Source organism: Bacillus rossius, chromosome 15 (genome assembly GCF_032445375.1).
Source record: "Bacillus rossius redtenbacheri isolate Brsri chromosome 15, Brsri_v3, whole genome shotgun sequence".
NCBI lineage: Eukaryota > Metazoa > Arthropoda > Insecta > Phasmatodea > Bacillidae > Bacillus > Bacillus rossius.
Window position 1 is genome coordinate 29,066,984 of NC_086342.1, and position 17,479 is coordinate 29,084,462.

The following is a 17,479-nucleotide window of genomic DNA, read 5'->3' on the forward strand; positions in this document are numbered from 1 at the left end:
GTATGTATTCACGCAATCGCCGACATTCATTGTTTACCCATGTGTTTTTTTTTTGTTTTTTTTTTTTTTGTTTAGAGAACTTAAGTCAATGTAGGTGGTGTTGTAATAATGAAATTCGTTTAAATGACTATTGTAATTGCAAGGAATTTTTACTGCTTATATTTCATGTTTGTTTTATTAAAATAAGTAATTGTAGGCTATTACAAAATGTTTGTTTTGTTCATTGCATTTAAAGTACTTTGAGTCACATTTAATGGACGAGTCTAATGGGAGGCAAAAATTTTAGTAGAATTGTTATCGTCGTTCATTTTCTTTGAGGATTATGTGCTGTGCACTGAATTGGCTGACACATTGAATTTTGCAGTCTTTCCAAGTAATTCTTTGATTAAAGGCATCATATATTCTGTGTTGGATGGTGACATGTATCCCAGTTTATCCCTGGATCCTGAAGGCTTGATTCTGATGGCATGATCCGGTTGGCTTGATCCTGTGGTACATGATGCTTGCTGTTTTAGTTAAGTACGTTGAAAGATCCTGATGGCATGATCATTTTGGCTTGATCCTGTGATACATGAAGCTTGCTCTTTTAGTTAAGTACGTCAATAGAATCTGCACATGAAAGAAATTGGGATATAAATAAGAATTATGATTGTCGGTTGAGAAAATTCCTTTTTATTTGACATAATTCACTATGTGACAATTGTTTTTATGTACAGGATTAAGCCAACAGGATCATGCCATCAGGATCATGTCTTCAGGATCCAGGGATAAACTTCAATATATGAAATGAAATAATTAGCATATTTCTATTCTCCATAGTTGGCTACATGTTAAACATAGATATAGGCTATACGATTGTGGGTAAACTAGAGGTGGGTTGTTACAGCAATTTTCGGGATCTGTTCCAACCTGATACTGATACAGTAATGTACTTGTTACAAGTTTCTGATACTTCTATATCAGATAGAGCAGTAGCGGTCCCAGGAATCAACAAGGTATCAGCATTCTCGTTACAGGGTACACATCCTCCGTGCCGTCATCACCAGCGTAAAAAGGTATCGGTGTCTCTGATACATTATTTATCACGCCCGGTAATTCTCTACTTCTGTTACTCTCATGCCCGCCTGATACAGCCAGTATCAATCAGTTCAACATTCACTGCAGTTCGTCCTGGCCGTGTATTACCATGTACATTGTTGCGGGCTGTCATGCTCTGTAGTTAGTATCTTTATAGTGAAATAAGGAATGGATAAGTGCAGGAAAAAGACTTCATTAGTGTGGAATTTTTTCACGGAAAATAATGAGTTTGCTAAGTGTAATTTGTGTAAACAAAAACTGAGTTATAATGCAATACTATTTGTTAAATAGTGACTGAACTTGCAAAGTTTTTTTTTTTTTATCGATATTGGCACTGCTATCTGCCTGATGTAACTCAAATGTCTATTGATATAGTATGCTCACAGTGGCGAGGCGTGAGGTTTACATGAGGGGAAGCAATAACTCCGTTCACACCAAAACATGATGAGGTTGGGGGGGGGGGGGGTCTGGGGGCCCTCCGCCGGGAAAATATGGATTTCAAGGTACAAAATGGTGCTATTTAAGTAGTTTTCTTAACTGAACATTGACTATTCCACAGGTAGAAAAATTGACATTTTTTTTAAATACATTATTTTTGAAAAATAATGATTGACTTACATTATTCTGATAGTAAAATACCTACTCTACATTACTTATATACTAAGTGGGAGTGTAGTATCATCGTACGCCCACAAATCCCCCACGCACTGCCAGCCAACAGCCCGCGGGAGAGATGCGCGCGCCCCGAGAGACGACCGCCGACTGAAACGCGACATCGCCACCTGCCGTGCCGAACTGTACCGGATATAGCCGAAGCAGTCGGCGGAAAAATTCCACCGTCTGCTTCGGCCATGTTCGCTCCAGTTCGGCAAGAAAGCGTTACCTTCGTAGCTTCTACCGCGTGTTTTTCCAGCCAATCCCCTCCCTGAACCTTTGTACCATGCCACCCCCCTTCCGAAAGGAAACTACTGCGGCAGCCTTCCTGCTGAAAGCGATCCTACCAGCGCTTCTAAACCTAGCAACGCTTCTAAAACAGCATGTTTTTGTGTCAACGAGTTCTTTTTTTATAGCGCACAGCGCACAGTATTGGGTCCCAAGAAGATAGTGTAAAAAATACATACACCTAACTGCACGAGCCAAAGTAAAATACTATTCTGAATAAAATATTTATTTAAAAAATACAATGTCTGGAAACTGCCTGGGCAAGCACTGCTTGCCTTGCTTGCCCTGACGAGACGCCACTGTATGCTCACTAATGTACCTATCTGTTTTTTTTTATTTTTAATTTTTGATAAAATCGTAAATTTTTAATGTATGAAAACACTAGTTACTAATTGTTTTCAAAAAAAGAAAGTCCATATGTTGATTACATCTGTTATTTGGGTCAACTGAGAATTTATTTGCATTTTCATAGTTGTTAAGTGCACAAATATAAATATTATATCTTTTATTAATGTACTTTTTAATATTAAAATTTCATTAGTTTTATTATTGAACGAGACGGTGTTTTAGCTTTGCTCCCTAGATCGTGGATCCACATATCTATCACCTAAGGATGATGGATCTAGAACCAGTGTCCTTGGTCTTGTATCGCTATTAGCGTACTAACTAGAGTCTTCAGTCTTCACAAGAAGCACGCACTGCGCACTGAGCGTACTTTGAAGTAGGACAATAAACAAAACGACTTGTAACAATTTCGCTCTGCGCCTCTCCTTCAACGCCTTCCCCTGCGCTTCCTCCCCTACATTCTTTCCCTTCTTTATCCCTTATTCGTCGTGCCGCTCCCTCCCCTTTTTACAAGCTCCGCCCAAGTGACTGTCATCTGCGATCGGGTTCTGCGCACATTGGCCGTGGTGTTGTTCAAGGCGAATTCTACACTGATACTAAAGTACTTGATACTTGAATAGTGTACTCGTTTGCCATTCCTGATACAGGTGCGTATCAATGACAAAGTATCAGGTTGATACTCTGCGACCCACCTCTAGGGTAAACAATGAATGTTGGCAGCAGTGTGAAAACACAGGTATTAAGATACGTTTTCAACTGTTATTTTTTCACAAACCAGTAGAAATGAAAAAAACTAAGTTTTGAGGGTAAATTTTGGACGTCTCTAGTACTTGAAAAACATATTTTCCGTTTTTATTTACTTTTCGTTCCACGAAGCCGCGACATCCGATGCTGGTATAGTAAGGTAAGCTATAAACTATTAGGAATTGATAAACCATCCCATCCGGGTAAATTCATTGAAGTGGGTAGTGTGTGAAAACTATGTTTTCCGATTTTTTTCTTTCTGTTCTAAAAGGCTGCTCTGTCCGAGTATTACCAAAATGAAAAAAAATCAGGGTTGTAAACATTCTTGACCCTAGGTGAAGTCCCTGTCTTACAGTCTTAGCTACTCTATTAAAGCACAACACAAATTTACATTACTATATTTAAATTACAGGTAATATTTACAGTAATTTTAAACCATCCTTTAACCCAGAAATACCTTAAAACGTTCACCTGGACGTAAGCATAGGCGTCGGCTGAGACACTGCACCGCAGAACGTAAAATGGTTAATTACATATGAAGTTCTTGGAAATATCTGATTGTACCTCAATATTATAATTTAAAATAAAATAAGGAACTGAATAACTCCATTTTTGGATGTTTGCCATTTTACTGAGAGTAGCGCCTAATGTAGATAATTATCCGAAGAATCATCAAGAGCAAACCTGCACACACTTAAAGGCAGTGAGAGGGATTGCACTTTAGAATTCAAACAGTGAACCTGTAATTTATGGTAGAAAAGTTTGAATTAAAGTTTATGAATATTTCTTGTGTGGAAAAATGTACATTTTGCTATGTTAAAGGGATTCAGAATAATATAAAATGTCTAGAAAATAGACGTACAGTGGAGGCGTGATTTTTTTTTTCAAGTGCGGAAACGGGTAGCGAAAACATACATAATGATATAATGTCGTTTCTTGGAGAAAAAAAAAGAGTTTTTAGACACTACAGTGCAGTTCCCTGCCGTAAAAGCAGGCCACTTAATCAGCGTTAGTTTCTGTTAGTGTGTTTCTTGTCTTGCAACCAGGGGCGCAACAACAGGGGGGGCAAGGGTATTTTTCCCCCCCTCTGAAACCTTGAAGTGGGGGCAAACGGGGGCAAAGAAAGTGCTGTGTAATCAATTTTTAGATAATAAAACTGCTTAAATAGCACCATTTTCCACCTTGAAGTATAAATTTTCCCGGGGGAGGATCCCCGGACCCCCCGCTTCAATAGGGGGGATCGATGATTCTTTATAAAAATTTATATTGCCCCCCCTTTTGGAAATTTAGTTGTTGCGCCCCTGCTTGCAACCCTTCGTACCAGCGGAGTATTTTTGTGTTTATTCGGTATTGAAATGCAGGAATCATGAGTCAGATTTTGCAGATAGGTGATGTATTGTGGCGTGTGTGTGTGATTTGCAGCATGGACAGCCAGGTGTCTGTGGACGGCCACATCCAGGAGCTGGTGGACAACGCTTGGCGAGAGGAGCAGTTGCCCAACGACGACATCTACGTCCCGCTGGCGGAACTACCGGACCCGGAGGCCGACAACGGCGACTCCCACATGACCTTGAAGGAGCAGGAGCAGAAGTGGTCCGACCTGGCGCTCGGCCTCTTGAGCGAACTTCAGAACAACACTAATTAATAATCTCAACTAACTGGTGAGCTGAAACGTTTTTTTCCTCCTGTATGAAATTTAATTCCGTGTCACGTATCAAAGTTTATCCCTCGATTCTGATGGCATAATATTGTCTAATTGATCCCGTGGTACATGGTGCAAGCTGTTTTAATTTAATACATCGAAAGTTCCTGGAAATTACAAAAAACTTGTGATAAAACATTGAATTATGAAATGAATTATAATTATGTGAATATGATTGAAGAATTTCCAAAAGACCTGACACAATTCATTTGCACCGTAATATTTTAGTTTTTCGTTGGCCATGATCTTTCACGTATTTAAGTTAAAAACAGCAAGCATTCTGTACCACAGGATCAATACGTACATGCTCACGTCTTCGGTAACAAGGGATAAAATTGGATACATGATACGGATCAGTTAACCCATTAAATATTTGGGGCGTGAAAATTATAGGAAGCTTTTGTCTTATGAAACTGCAGACAAGCAATTTTATTTTAGCATCCTTCTTTCAGTAGTTCACTACAGTTTTTTTTGGTGGTAATGTTCATCATTTTTTAATCAATACTTTAAAAGCAGCTTATCTTGGTCCAGAAGCAGATACTTTTTTTTTATTACTCAAATAAAATACTTGTGTATCCATGTTAATTATCAGCAATAATAGCCAAAAAATAATTAAAAAGTATTTAATGAGGTTGTTTGTTTAATTCGCAACAAGAATTGGGAAAGTGCAGATGTTCTTGGCACCAACAACACGAAACCAGATATCAAGCATTATTATTCACATGTATGTTACAACACTTGGATCTCTGAATTTACTTGAAACTTAAAGTTTTTACTAGCCGTCTAAGCCTCCCTTAGTCATTTTCTTCCTACGAAGTGGCTTAGAAAAGGTGTGTCAATACTTCTTCCATGGGTGTAGTCTCAGCTCCCTTGTCGAACTTCAAGCGTAAAGCACCTCTGGAGAGGTTAACAGCGTCTCATGCCCAGCGTGAAGATATTCACTCCTCAAGCATCACTTGGACTTCCTGTTCCGACTGCCTCAGCGTCCTGACTCGTTCATTCGTTCACCAAACTTTACTCGTGTCTCGGCGATTGTTCAAGAACATCGCTGATCACTAGCTACGGCGTTACTTCCCCCGGGTCTCCATCTACTGGCTGCTGACAGTACGAGTGCAAATATGCTCTACTCGCCGGACCATGGATTACTCGCTTGACTCTGTCTCACGGGACTCCAACCCGCAATAACGGGATTCATGGTAGTTCATCGTTGACGCTCGAACGAACCGTCTGACTGCTTCACTGAGGGCGACTAACACTTGCTGCTGACTCCGTCGTAAGCGACAAATACTGAATACTAAGACTTTTCAAAATGCTTTATACATTTCCTACTGTTCACTTTGTTTCTCAATGTTCCTTAAGGTTTGGGGATAGATTCGCTGACTGCTACCCAGGTGCAGCTGCGTCACAGCTCGGACACACCTAAATTTCATTGACTCACAGTACCGTAGTTGACTTCTAGCAGAAGAATAAAAGCATAGTGGGCATACACCCCGTTACAAGGTATAAGTTATTTGCTGATTGTTTGTTGTAAAGTTTGTTTTCAGTATAAAAAAATTTGCATCAATAATTGTAATAAAAAATTTTTTTGGAATTATTTTATGTTAGAAAAGCTGTAATATGCTGTCATTTTCTTTAAGATTTTTTATGTACAACTTTAAAAGGGTCAGGGGCTTTAAAGAATGCAGCAGAGCATTAGTACATCTCCGAACATACGTCTCTTTGTTCAATTCATGCCTGTTGATTGCAGTGGAGTACATGTACCTCACTTAAAAACATTATACAGCCTGAAATATACTTCAGTATTATAATAATCCCATATGTATTTAGTTTTAATAAATACCAAATATATTTGAAATAATGTAGTTAAGCATGCGTAAATAGCATGACCTAGGTAGGCTACAGCTTTTTTTTTGTTTGTTTGGCAGGGTTTTACATCACACATTTAAACATAGACACTTAATGCGATGGTACCTCAGAGATTATGGTAGGCTGTTAACTCCAGTGTCTAATCCACAATCCTTACCACGTGAGTGCAATGCATAAGTAATTACGGCCACCGATGAACCTACTGTTAAACTAGGCACAAGTTTCCAGTTATTCTCAGACATGAAAAGTTTATCTTCGTAAAGTGTTTTGCTTTAAATAGCAGCGGGACGTATACACAGCATTTTAATTTTGGTCACAAAATACAATGATATTGTAATGATTCCAATGATATTCTTTTTATATATATATATATATATATATATATATATATACACACACACACACACACACACACACACACACACACACACACACACACACACACACACACACACACACACACACACACACACACACACACACACACACACACACACACACACACACACACACACACACACACACACGAGGTTTCCACATGTTGGAAAGTAGTCAGGGAATTTACTGGACCTAGTGATGGTAATTTTTTGATGCAAATGTCATGCTCCAGTCTGCATTCACTGAGACACTGTGAAAGCATTTCTTTTTCCACATGGTTAGTGCATAGTCGTTCAACTATAAAATCCCATATTCTGGGCTGTGTTTGAACTGGGCCAACCCTGGGCGGGGTGGGGGGGGGGAGAGAGACTCTGGATTGTGTTTTTTTTTCTCTCAAAAAAATTGCCTAATTATGAATAAAAAAAAATTAAGGAAATGTAATTTTGGTTATGAAAAGTCAGGGAAGTTTTACTATAGATCTATGTGGACCAGTAGCGTAACCAGGATTTGTGTATGGGGGGGTGTTAAGAAGCATGCTCCCTCCCTCCCCCCGTATTAAAGCGTATTAGTGCTATTTTAGCAGTTTTCGGTTCTTAAATTTAAATATTGTAATGGTAAAAATTTTATTAATTTTAATATAAAATTTGTTTGAGTGATGAATAAGAAATTAATTAAAGATTTGGGGCTGGCGGGGGGGGTGTTAGAACCACTAACCCCCCCCCCCCCCCCCCCCCCCCGGATACATCACTGGTGTGAACAGCTTGACTTAACAATTTAGAATTTACCATTAACAACTGATAGCTAGAATCCTGCCCAAAGCTATCAACACCTATTTTTTTTTTTTTTTGCTAGAGCTCAATGGAGCTCCCCCACCTCGGCGCGCGGTGCGCGGTCCCCGACTGCAGGCAGCTGGACTTCCTGCCCTTCCCGTGCGCCGGCTGCGGCCGGGACTTCTGCGGGGAGCACCGGTGCGCCCCGGACCACGCCTGCCCCGGCCCGCCGGCGGACCCTGCCCCCCGGGGGGCCCCCCAGCCAGCGCCCGCGCACCGCTGCTCGGCGGCGGGCTGCGCCGAGACCAGCCCCGTGGAGATGCCGTGCCCGGCGTGCGCACGGCACTACTGCCTGGCCCACCGCCACCACGGCTGCCGCGAGCAGACCCACACGCCCGACGAGCGGCGGCGCTGGGAGGAGCCCCAGAGGCGCTTCGCGGCCGCCAAGGCTCTCGTCGACCGAGAGGTGCTCTGTCTCCCAGTCGCCAGCCCTGCCTACGCCAGTCTTGCATTTTAGTATTATTTTGTGCTGGGGATCTTTTAGGTTTCACAATGATATTAGAAATGAACAGAAACAAGGTGTGATTCCGTCTGAATATAATCACGTCAAATTGTCATTAACATACAATTTCAATTACTTAATTAATTAGCTCTCAGATATATTTAAAAAGAAATATGGGCTAGCCCTAATTTAAATTATAAAAAGGTTTCATTAAAAAAAATACATAAACCAATAAAAAATACAAATTTGTTTAAACTATCCCAGTATATATTATTAAAGTCCAGAAATGATGTTTATATGATGAACTGCGTCTGACGGCGTAATTTAGGAAAGTTCAGAAAAGTTTAAAGATACAGTAGCACCGAGGGTCGGGGCTTCGTTTCCCGGAGGTCACTCGGGAACATGATGCTAGGGCGCCTGTGTGTTGTTGAGGAAGGGTGGTGAAAATGCCAATTCGGCGTCTGGCTCTCGGACCCTGTCAGACAGGGAAGTTGGCTTCTATTTTCCGATGCGTCGCCAGCCAGGAACTGGATTCCGCGAATACGCGGCTGGCGCGGACGGTTGTATTTTTCAAAAAAAATTATTTAAAAGAAAATAACTATTACCTCTATTCTATGCAGATGCACTAAACTACTTGAAGAATATTATAGGGATAGCATCCCTTATTTAAGCGACTACATCGTCGGTTGCGGCCGGATGGAAGTCTTGCAGTGTCTCGTCGACTCGCCGATAATCGCAAACGGTCCGTCTGCAGTCGCGACGCGAAGTGTATCTCGAAGAACCGCGTCTCGTAATTAAAAGTAAATGTTCAACCAAAAGTAGAGGGGGGTACTGGGACGTCCGGACCGAAAGATTCCGAAGTTTCCCGAGTGGGAATCATAAAAAACTCTGACTTCGATGTCTCGAAGTTGGTAGCACTGGCCGACTTTAGCGCTACCTGTTGAGGGGTGTCTGAAATAAAAAAGAATCGACTCGCCCAAGACATCTACTATAACAAGGGGATAAAGGGGGTAGTCAGGAGCTGCACTCTGGTGGCCAAGATAATAAGTTACTGTTTCTGCCGCTAGATGTCGTGGGGTGGTCCATCTTTGCGCACATTTTTTATGCAAGTCGTCCTTGACGCCGGCCAACACTTGGCAATGCTCCGAAGCTGAATTCTCAGAACTGAAGGGGGGGGGGGGGGGGGGCAAAAGGGCAACGACGCTGGGCACGAGCGTCCATGACGTGACTGTCGGGGAGTGAACCTAAGACGTATTCGTGACGGTAAAGGCTATGGTCAGCTCGTCTCTGAGAAATGGTAACAGCTCGTCCAGAGCTGCTGTATGCAGTTTTAGTCATGAAGTGAAGTAATATTACAAGCCTGGGACGTGCCTGCAAGCGAGGGAAATGTTAAACGGGCTGCCAACGAAGTCTTAGATTTGCAAAAGCTCAGATAGGTCTCTGAGAAAGGGTGCCTCGGTCTAACTGGCACAAAGTTTAACTAATGGGAGTACACCAGCCTAACAAAGAGTAAATCACCCAAAGTAACCAAATTATAAAGAAAAAAAATTTCCAAAAAAAATTTAAAATTATATAAAATTTAAAAAAAAAAGTGTCGAAAATCCAAATTTCCGGCACAATTTAAAGTAAATTTCAAACACAGATTGAGTCAGTATTCTCCGTACAAATGGTGTTGCTCCCAGCCAACTAAATTATGCCAGTCCCTTCTTCCGTAGTTAGTGGTATCTTTTTTCAATTGGTTCACATTCTTGTATGGAGGATTAGGCTGTGACTTATCCTTTAGGATAAATTTATTCATGAATATCAAATATTTGTTTTTGAATAAAGTTTGAAACATTCACTGATACCACTTTTATTTACATTTCACAGAATTTTAAGAAGGAAAAAAAATGGTTTATAATCCACTGAAGGCTGTTTATGTTTACTTGTGCATGGAAATTTGATTGCTTTTGTGTGCTTCTTATGGAAGATGGCTAACAGTTAAATATTATTGACTGAAATTATACGACTTTGACATAGAGATTGTTGAAGCTCTATTACTATAAAAAAAAGGCATTATTTTATTTGAACATTAAAGATTTATGGGGATATTATGGACAGCTAATAAAATCTTAATGTACATAGACTATTACAGCATCTATCAATACAAATAATAATAATAAAAAAATATTTCTTTGAACTGTAAAGTCGAATATTGAACTATTAGAATCAAATTGAAAATTTTCAAACACTGGCAGACTCTTGTGGGTTTGCAGCAGTCTTCTGTGGGTTCCACGTGTCTTGGGGCTGCTGCGGTCGATTGGTCAGATCACTTGTCTCCCTTCAAGGCGACTGGGTTCGAATCCCGGTGGGGTCATAGATGTGATGTTATACTTGGGTGAAATGTGGCAGATGTTGCAATGAGCCCATGGGTTTGGTCGAGATACTCTAGTTCTCCCCACTAGCAAATTCCAGCTGTGCGCTATTCTCTTCACGTCAGTCAACAAGACGTTAAGCCAAAATTAAAGAATTGATTCATTCATTTATTCATCCAGTCATATCTTGTCTTTTAGATAATGTTAAAATGGAAACTTATTTGGTATGGAATGTTCTGTTTGGTAGTCCGTTGGTTGTTTTGGTTTTTGGTGGGAAATTTAACCAGTCTGATGATTGTGTGGTGATGCCTCTAGTATAGTGATTATATATAAAACTTATCATCCTTACTCAATAATGAAGATTTCAGAATCTATAAATGAAGTATCGAGTGGTAGTTTATTCCATATAAATGTGAACTAAATATATGTTAGGTTTTTAGATATTTGCAATAAAGAAATAAAGCCCATGTGAAATTTAAAATAAAACAATTAAAATAATTAATTATGCTTAATTTGTGTACAAGGCATTTCACTGTTCAAAACACACATCACATGATGACGTACACTTGGGGTAAAATTATGCTATAATATCAGACTCTGCAAGTTATGTACATGTTGGGCTGCGAAATGTAAACTATCTGCAGCACACACGCATGTTGTGTTTCATCCAGAACAGTTGCATCAGGAAACCATTTAGTTTAGTTACTATCATAGGGTGTCCTCAGGTTCCAGAAGTTACGAAAAGGAACAAATGGTCGCCGAAAAATCTCAGATGAACAGTAACGGTGCTGGAAGTGGCAAAACTTTAATTTCCGGCAGCCTTTAGCCAAGTGATAAATTTTTTTTTTTGACACCTCGCATCATTTTGTAGTCACACATTACATAGAACTAGTAAGTTGTAGACTATCCAGTTTATTCTCTTTAAATGTTTTTTAACTGTACATTGGCACATTCGTGCAAATGGTAGATGTTTTTAGTTATATTTAATATGGCGTATTGTATATATAAAAGAAACTTGAGATATAAAAGCAATTGTGCTAAGTTATTGAGTGGTATTCTAAGTTAATTTGCTTTGAATATTTTATGATTTTACATGTGATTTTATATAAATTAAAATTAATTTGTTTATAAACCATCTTTCTACTAAAAAAGTCCTTTAATATTTTTATGAACTTGCAAGCAAATTTTTATGTCATTCCTAGTATGTACTAAAGGCATTAAATCAGTGGTATACAAAAAAAATGATAAATAGAATAGTTGTTTGCAGACATGAACTGTCGGTGACACTGTGCCAGGTGGAGGCGAGCCTGCAGTCGGCCCGCGGGAAGGCCAGCGAGACGGCCCGCAAGGTGCAGCTGATGCGCCTGAAGGCCAAGGCGGTCGGCCCCAAGGCGGTCCCACCCGAGCAGCGGGCCTACTTCTCGGTGCGCCCGCTGGCGGCCCCGGGACAGCCGGGCAGGGCCGTGTACGCGTCGCGGCGCTGGCCCCTGGGGCGGGCCCTGGACGCCTTCTCAGACGCCCTCGGCGTGGCGAGCGCCAACAACAAGCCCGGCGCCAGGCTGCGGCTGCTGCGTGAGGGGGAGGAGATCTGTGCGGACCTGTCTCGCACTCTCGACGAGCTGATCCAGAGCAACGCCATCACTGAAGGGGATACTCTGTCTCTCGAATTCATTTATAAATAATTCTGAACTGTGTGGTTCGCTAATTTTTTTTTTTTTTTTATTGGTTTGGGCATTAAAATTTACTTGTAAAACAAGTTTTATTTTTCTTCATTGAGTCTATAATAATTTAGTAAAGTATTTTGGATGACCGTGTTATCGGTAGAACATGTAATTTTTCCTGATTTGGCATTTAGGGAATTCAAACCAGTCAAAATTTGTAGACATATGTCGAGAACCATATGGTTGTGAGTAAAGTTAAGGATTTACATTTTTGGTTTAGCGTTCTGTCTATAGTGCGAGGTTGTTTATTGTCTGATATGATCTTGATGGTATCCAAGCAAACACTCGAGAAAAAAAAAAAAAGAATCCATTGTGTTACAGGTAAAGCTACCTTAATGCTGCTTGCTGGTACTAAAGCATACATCTTGTAATTAAAGCTTAAAATCCTACTCTGAACATATGTGCAAAATCATTTAAGTTATTGAGTGGTATTCTAAGTTAATTTGCTTTGAATATTTTTTTTTTTTTACATGTGATTTTAAATAAATTAAAATTAATTTGTTTATAAACCATTTTTCTACTAAACAAGTCCTTTAATTTTTTTTTATGAACTCTCAAACAAATTTTTATGCCATTCCTAGTATGTACTGAAGGCATTAAATCAGTGGTATACAAAAAACTTATAAATAGAATAAAACCAATTCATCATGACAGAACAACAAATAGAAAATTTAATTTTCCTCTCATATGTCAAAAAAATATTAACTATAAAATTAACAAATACACTTAAATATTTACATAAAAATTTACTGAAAGAAAGTTAACATGTGCACCATTAACATACATAAACAAGAAAAATTTGAAGTAATTACTGGTTGCATAAAAAACCTAGACATACATACATACATGTTGGTGATAAGTACAATACAGTAAACTCCCGGTATACCGCGCCCCGATAGATCGCGGAATCGGGTATATCGCGGGTCAAACCATGTCCCCCAATCAGATATGAATAATAATAATAATAACACAGTAGAACCTCGTTAATTCGTGATGGTCGGGACCGAGATAATCACGGATTACCGAATTTCACGGACTAGCGATTAAAAGTCCGGAAGGTCTTGTCAAGCTTCTCAGACACCGGCGTGCAGCTGGGTTAAGGCCAAGGTCATGTGACGTAACATCTACCGAGGCTTACTGCGCCTTGGCAGCAGATGGATAAAAAATAGTAAAATCTCCATTATTCGTGTTAATTGGGACATGCCGATGCCCGGATAATTAAAATCCTGTAAAAAAAAAAAAGTAATAAACCCGGATATCCGTTCACGGTAAGGGCCGTCTTCGAATTAGTCTCGGCTTAAAAAAATACGGCACTGCTTAGCTATTAGTTCACGGTCATTTACAACAGCCGAAGAGAGAAAGATAAGATCGTGCTGAACTTGCACACATAAATTTTGGGTAGCCCCCCCCCCCCCCCCCTCCCCCCTTCATCCCACTTCGTCCAGCGGAATGCCAGCCAGACACGTCACTCGCCAGGCGCCTGCCGTGCGTTGGCGGGTGGAAACAAACAAAGGGAGACGGGAAGCAGAAGTCAGGACATCCCCCTCAAGTTTAAAGAGTGATAAATGTGACAGCTGAAAGGGGGGCAACACAAAGGGTCGGTACAAACAGCGTTGCAGAGTTTGGTGGCCCATGCGAAGGCTTGCAGTGTTTGCCGGCCGCCGGCCCGCGTGACGTGAATTTTAAGCGCTGACAATTTTTACTTTTTTTTTTCTGCACTTTTAAATCGTCCCGGATTATCCGATTCCCGAATTAGCGCGTCACGGATTAACGAGGTTCTACTGTAATAATAATGGAATAAATGGTTGACAGCCGATTAGGATAATTTTGCGTTGTAACTCACAAACTAAGCATCGGGCAGAAAAAAGCCTAGGCGTAGAAAATGTCCGCAGTGAAATTCTAAATAAGATATCTCCGTACATTATTCCTCTATCTTGTAGTGTTTTCAAATTATGGTCCAATCCAGCCCAGTGTTATTTTCTGAAACACTAGTTCTTAACATTTTTTTTAACCCACAAATAAAGCATCGGACAGGGGACCCGATAAAGCCCACCGTCCAGCGACATTATCCAGCGTGACTCGGCTGGGGATTGATTTTGGATAGGTTTGGTTGACGGCAAGCGCTGGGAGGGGAGAGGCGAGCCGAGAATATGCGACCAAGACACCCGGGTAGATGGGAGGAGTGCAATATAAGCGCCAGTGTTGAGAGGGGCGATTAAGCCGGAAGTGGGGAAGTCTGGTGACCTTGAGTAGTTCACTCATTTCCGTCTGCACTCTTCTCGTGGTCACGTGTGTTGACAAGCGGAGACATATAAATGTTTTGTTACAACTTGAACCTACAGACGTAATATTATTCGTTGTATTATACACGTTCATCTTTTTACTTTGGTATAATGTTTTAACATTAAATAGTAAAGTAAATCAGCTAGCGTATTTTTAATCTTTGCCGAGGAATTCCCAGTGGTCCAATACTTACGTGAACCATACGGTACCACTTTTGCCGTGAGGTAGTAAACAAGCCCCGGAAATGTTTATGTGTAGCGGCCTCCAGACCTTTAACCAGATGCTGGGGAATATAACACTTGCCGATCCGAGCCACACACACTCAGCAACTCGACACAGCGTTTGATGGAATAAGTAAAGACAACGTTTAACAGACTTTTTAATACGTCGCCACTGATTGCGCTAAAATTATTTTGGCGCAATTTTTGTATCCCACATGTGACCATTTATAATTTACTGTAAGCATGGATAACAAAGTTTAACCACTTTACACGATAGACGATTCTTTATTTTATATTGTACGAATGCTAGAATCGTTTTTCACGTATCTGCTGCATACTTTTTATTTTGTCAATCAAACTCGGTACTTTGCGATTCATATTAGGTTTGAAGTATTACTATGGCCTTTCTATTTAGAAGACTTTGACCACAGAATCGTGTGTAACCGCACACACTGCACTTACTTTGTTACGGACACTCAGACGAAGCAGATACTGTGGCTGACACCACGAGACTGGCAGCAGCTTGTGTGCCGCACGCCCGCACGTGTGTATGGCGGCGTGTGGCGCGCTCGTAGGCCGTGCGACAAACTGTGCGCGGCATGCGGAAAAATAAAAAATAAAAAATTCAACATTTAATATTTATCTTTAAAATTTATTATTTTTATTTTTTCACCCGCGTTTAGTGAAAACTGCGGATGCAAAGTCCGCACAAAGGCGGGCCGTCTATACTGTGCGTGCTTGCCGACCTATTAGAACACAGGCGGTGTTTTATGCCTTTTGACCTTGGTCACATCGAAACATCGCGGTTATGCAACAACGCGGGTAAAAGTTATGTCCCCCGACAACCGCGTTAAATAGGGAGTGTACTGTAATTGCGATTATTATTCACAAGTCACATATCAAAAAAAATTTTTGGTCCATGCTCTAATTTTCCCACAAGTTTTCTAAATTACAACTTTAGTAAGTCATACAAAATTATAAATTGGAAGGAATAAAACTTGTAATGGTTGGCAAATTTATTATCAATTATAAAAAAAATACTTATCACCTAGTAATGTGTATAAGGCATATGCCATATTTTTAATTTCCAAAGTGTCTTAAAAAATGTCATACAAATGTTGTTCATTGTGAAATTTTTTGTGATTGATAGATAAATCGACAACTTTTAGAAGTGAATATGAGTGATGTTTCCTTATGTAGCTAACTATATTAAAACTTTTTTTTCTTCTAATAATAAATTTTATAACAATATCACAGATAATAAAAAAACTTATACATTGTACAAGCGTATACATTTTGTTTGCACCACTTGAATTTAAGAAGACAGTTTGAATGCATTATAACTTTGCTAAATGTACTTGGAAATATTATTTTGTTAATCACAACTGATTACATTGCTTATTTAAAAAGAAATTAAAATTCTTTTTCAAAGTACGTTCCGAACTTATGTATTTAGTTTAAACTAAATGCAAAATGTTACTGTGGTTATTTAAAGTATCTTAATTTTTTTTATTTTAGTTTTGTTTTTCTAACAGTTTCATGAAGACATAGAAACATATTGAATTTTCTAGCTATAATAAATATATTTATATTAATCAAAGTGTTTTTAAACAGTTCAGGTACCTTAATATTTTGGCACACTTGCAGTTAAATTATGTAGTAACTCAGCATACCTTGATCTTTAAATTACAATATTTAGCCATTTATGTGTATCTTCCTCATGAAGTACACACTGTTCATATATATGAATATATATAAATAAAATATAATATATATGGGTGCTTCAGCAAACATTCAGACTTTGGCAGCTCAATGTTGTGATTTAACAAACAAATCAAACCGGTTTATGAAGTACCAGACTAGCTTATTGCGTACCAATATTTATTTTGTTAGGTTTTAGAATAATAATTAGCTGTCAAAAAAGTTCCAATTTATCTTGGAACTGTGCAGAATGTATGATTCTACGTACTAAAATTAAAAAAGTCGCCAGAGGTATTTTTCTATCTACGAGAGTTATGCCAAAAGAACACAATTTCACTAATTTTCTTTTTATACACCAAATAACCTGCGATGCTAGTGTTTAATGTTAAGACAGAGCAGTGTCTCCTCGCCTGGGGTGTCTTAATGAGCTCGTACCGACGGTCACCTACTTCTCGGTGGTCGTTGTTGATGATGATGATGATGATGATGATGATGATGATGATGATGATGATGATGATGATGATGATGAACATGGGGGAGGGGGGGGGTGGGGGGTGGAGAATGTTCCTGCTGCCATATGCGCTACACCACACCTCCTCTCCTGTGCGTGTGTGGCAGGGTGGGGGGTGCCTTGACGGGCTCGTACCGGCGGTTGCCCACATCGCGGTGGTTTACGTCGTTGTTGTTGTTGTTGTTGTTGAGGGGAATGGGGAGCGTGTCCCTGTCGCCACACGTCCTGCACCACAGCCAGCCCAAGCAGCCGGCGATGGCCGCCAGAATCGCCAGCGCCAGCGGTATCAGGAACAGGAACGGCAGCGATGACGAGTCAAAGTCCTCGTCACCCTCGTAATCTGGAAGAACGATATAACACCT

The 17,479-nt window shown here is 40.0% G+C and overlaps 2 protein-coding genes across 4 annotated transcripts in view; one reads left to right on the forward strand and one right to left on the reverse strand.

The window, feature by feature from the left end:
- The first annotated feature begins 4,632 nt into the window (after window positions 1-4,632).
- Window positions 4,633-12,436, forward strand: LOC134539689 (AN1-type zinc finger protein 1-like). Its single transcript, XM_063381891.1, has 3 exons — window positions 4,633-4,769; window positions 7,907-8,290; window positions 11,976-12,436. The coding sequence occupies exons 2-3, from the start codon at window positions 7,913-7,915 to the stop codon at window positions 12,360-12,362; spliced, it is 765 nt and encodes a 254-aa protein (XP_063237961.1). The 5' UTR covers window positions 4,633-4,769; window positions 7,907-7,912; the 3' UTR covers window positions 12,363-12,436.
- The window catches only part of LOC134539688 (fibroblast growth factor receptor-like 1), a 41,936-nt gene continuing 36,848 nt past the window's right edge, over window positions 12,392-17,479 (reverse strand). For all 3 annotated transcript variants that reach the window (XM_063381888.1, XM_063381890.1, XM_063381889.1), the window contains one exon: window positions 12,392-17,457. In XM_063381888.1, coding sequence (XP_063237958.1) covers window positions 17,189-17,457 — 269 coding nt within the window. In that variant the 3' untranslated portion in view covers window positions 12,392-17,188. The remainder of the gene's footprint in view (window positions 17,458-17,479) is intronic.

Coding starts and splice junctions, on each gene's coding strand:
- LOC134539689 (XM_063381891.1), top strand. CDS start 7,913: ATGGAGCTCCCCCACCTCGGCGCGCGGTGCGCGGTCCCCGACTGCAGG. Junction 8,291..11,975: donor AGGCTCTCGTCGACCGAGAG/GTGCTCTGTCTC, acceptor ACACTGTGCCAG/GTGGAGGCGAGCCTGCAGTC.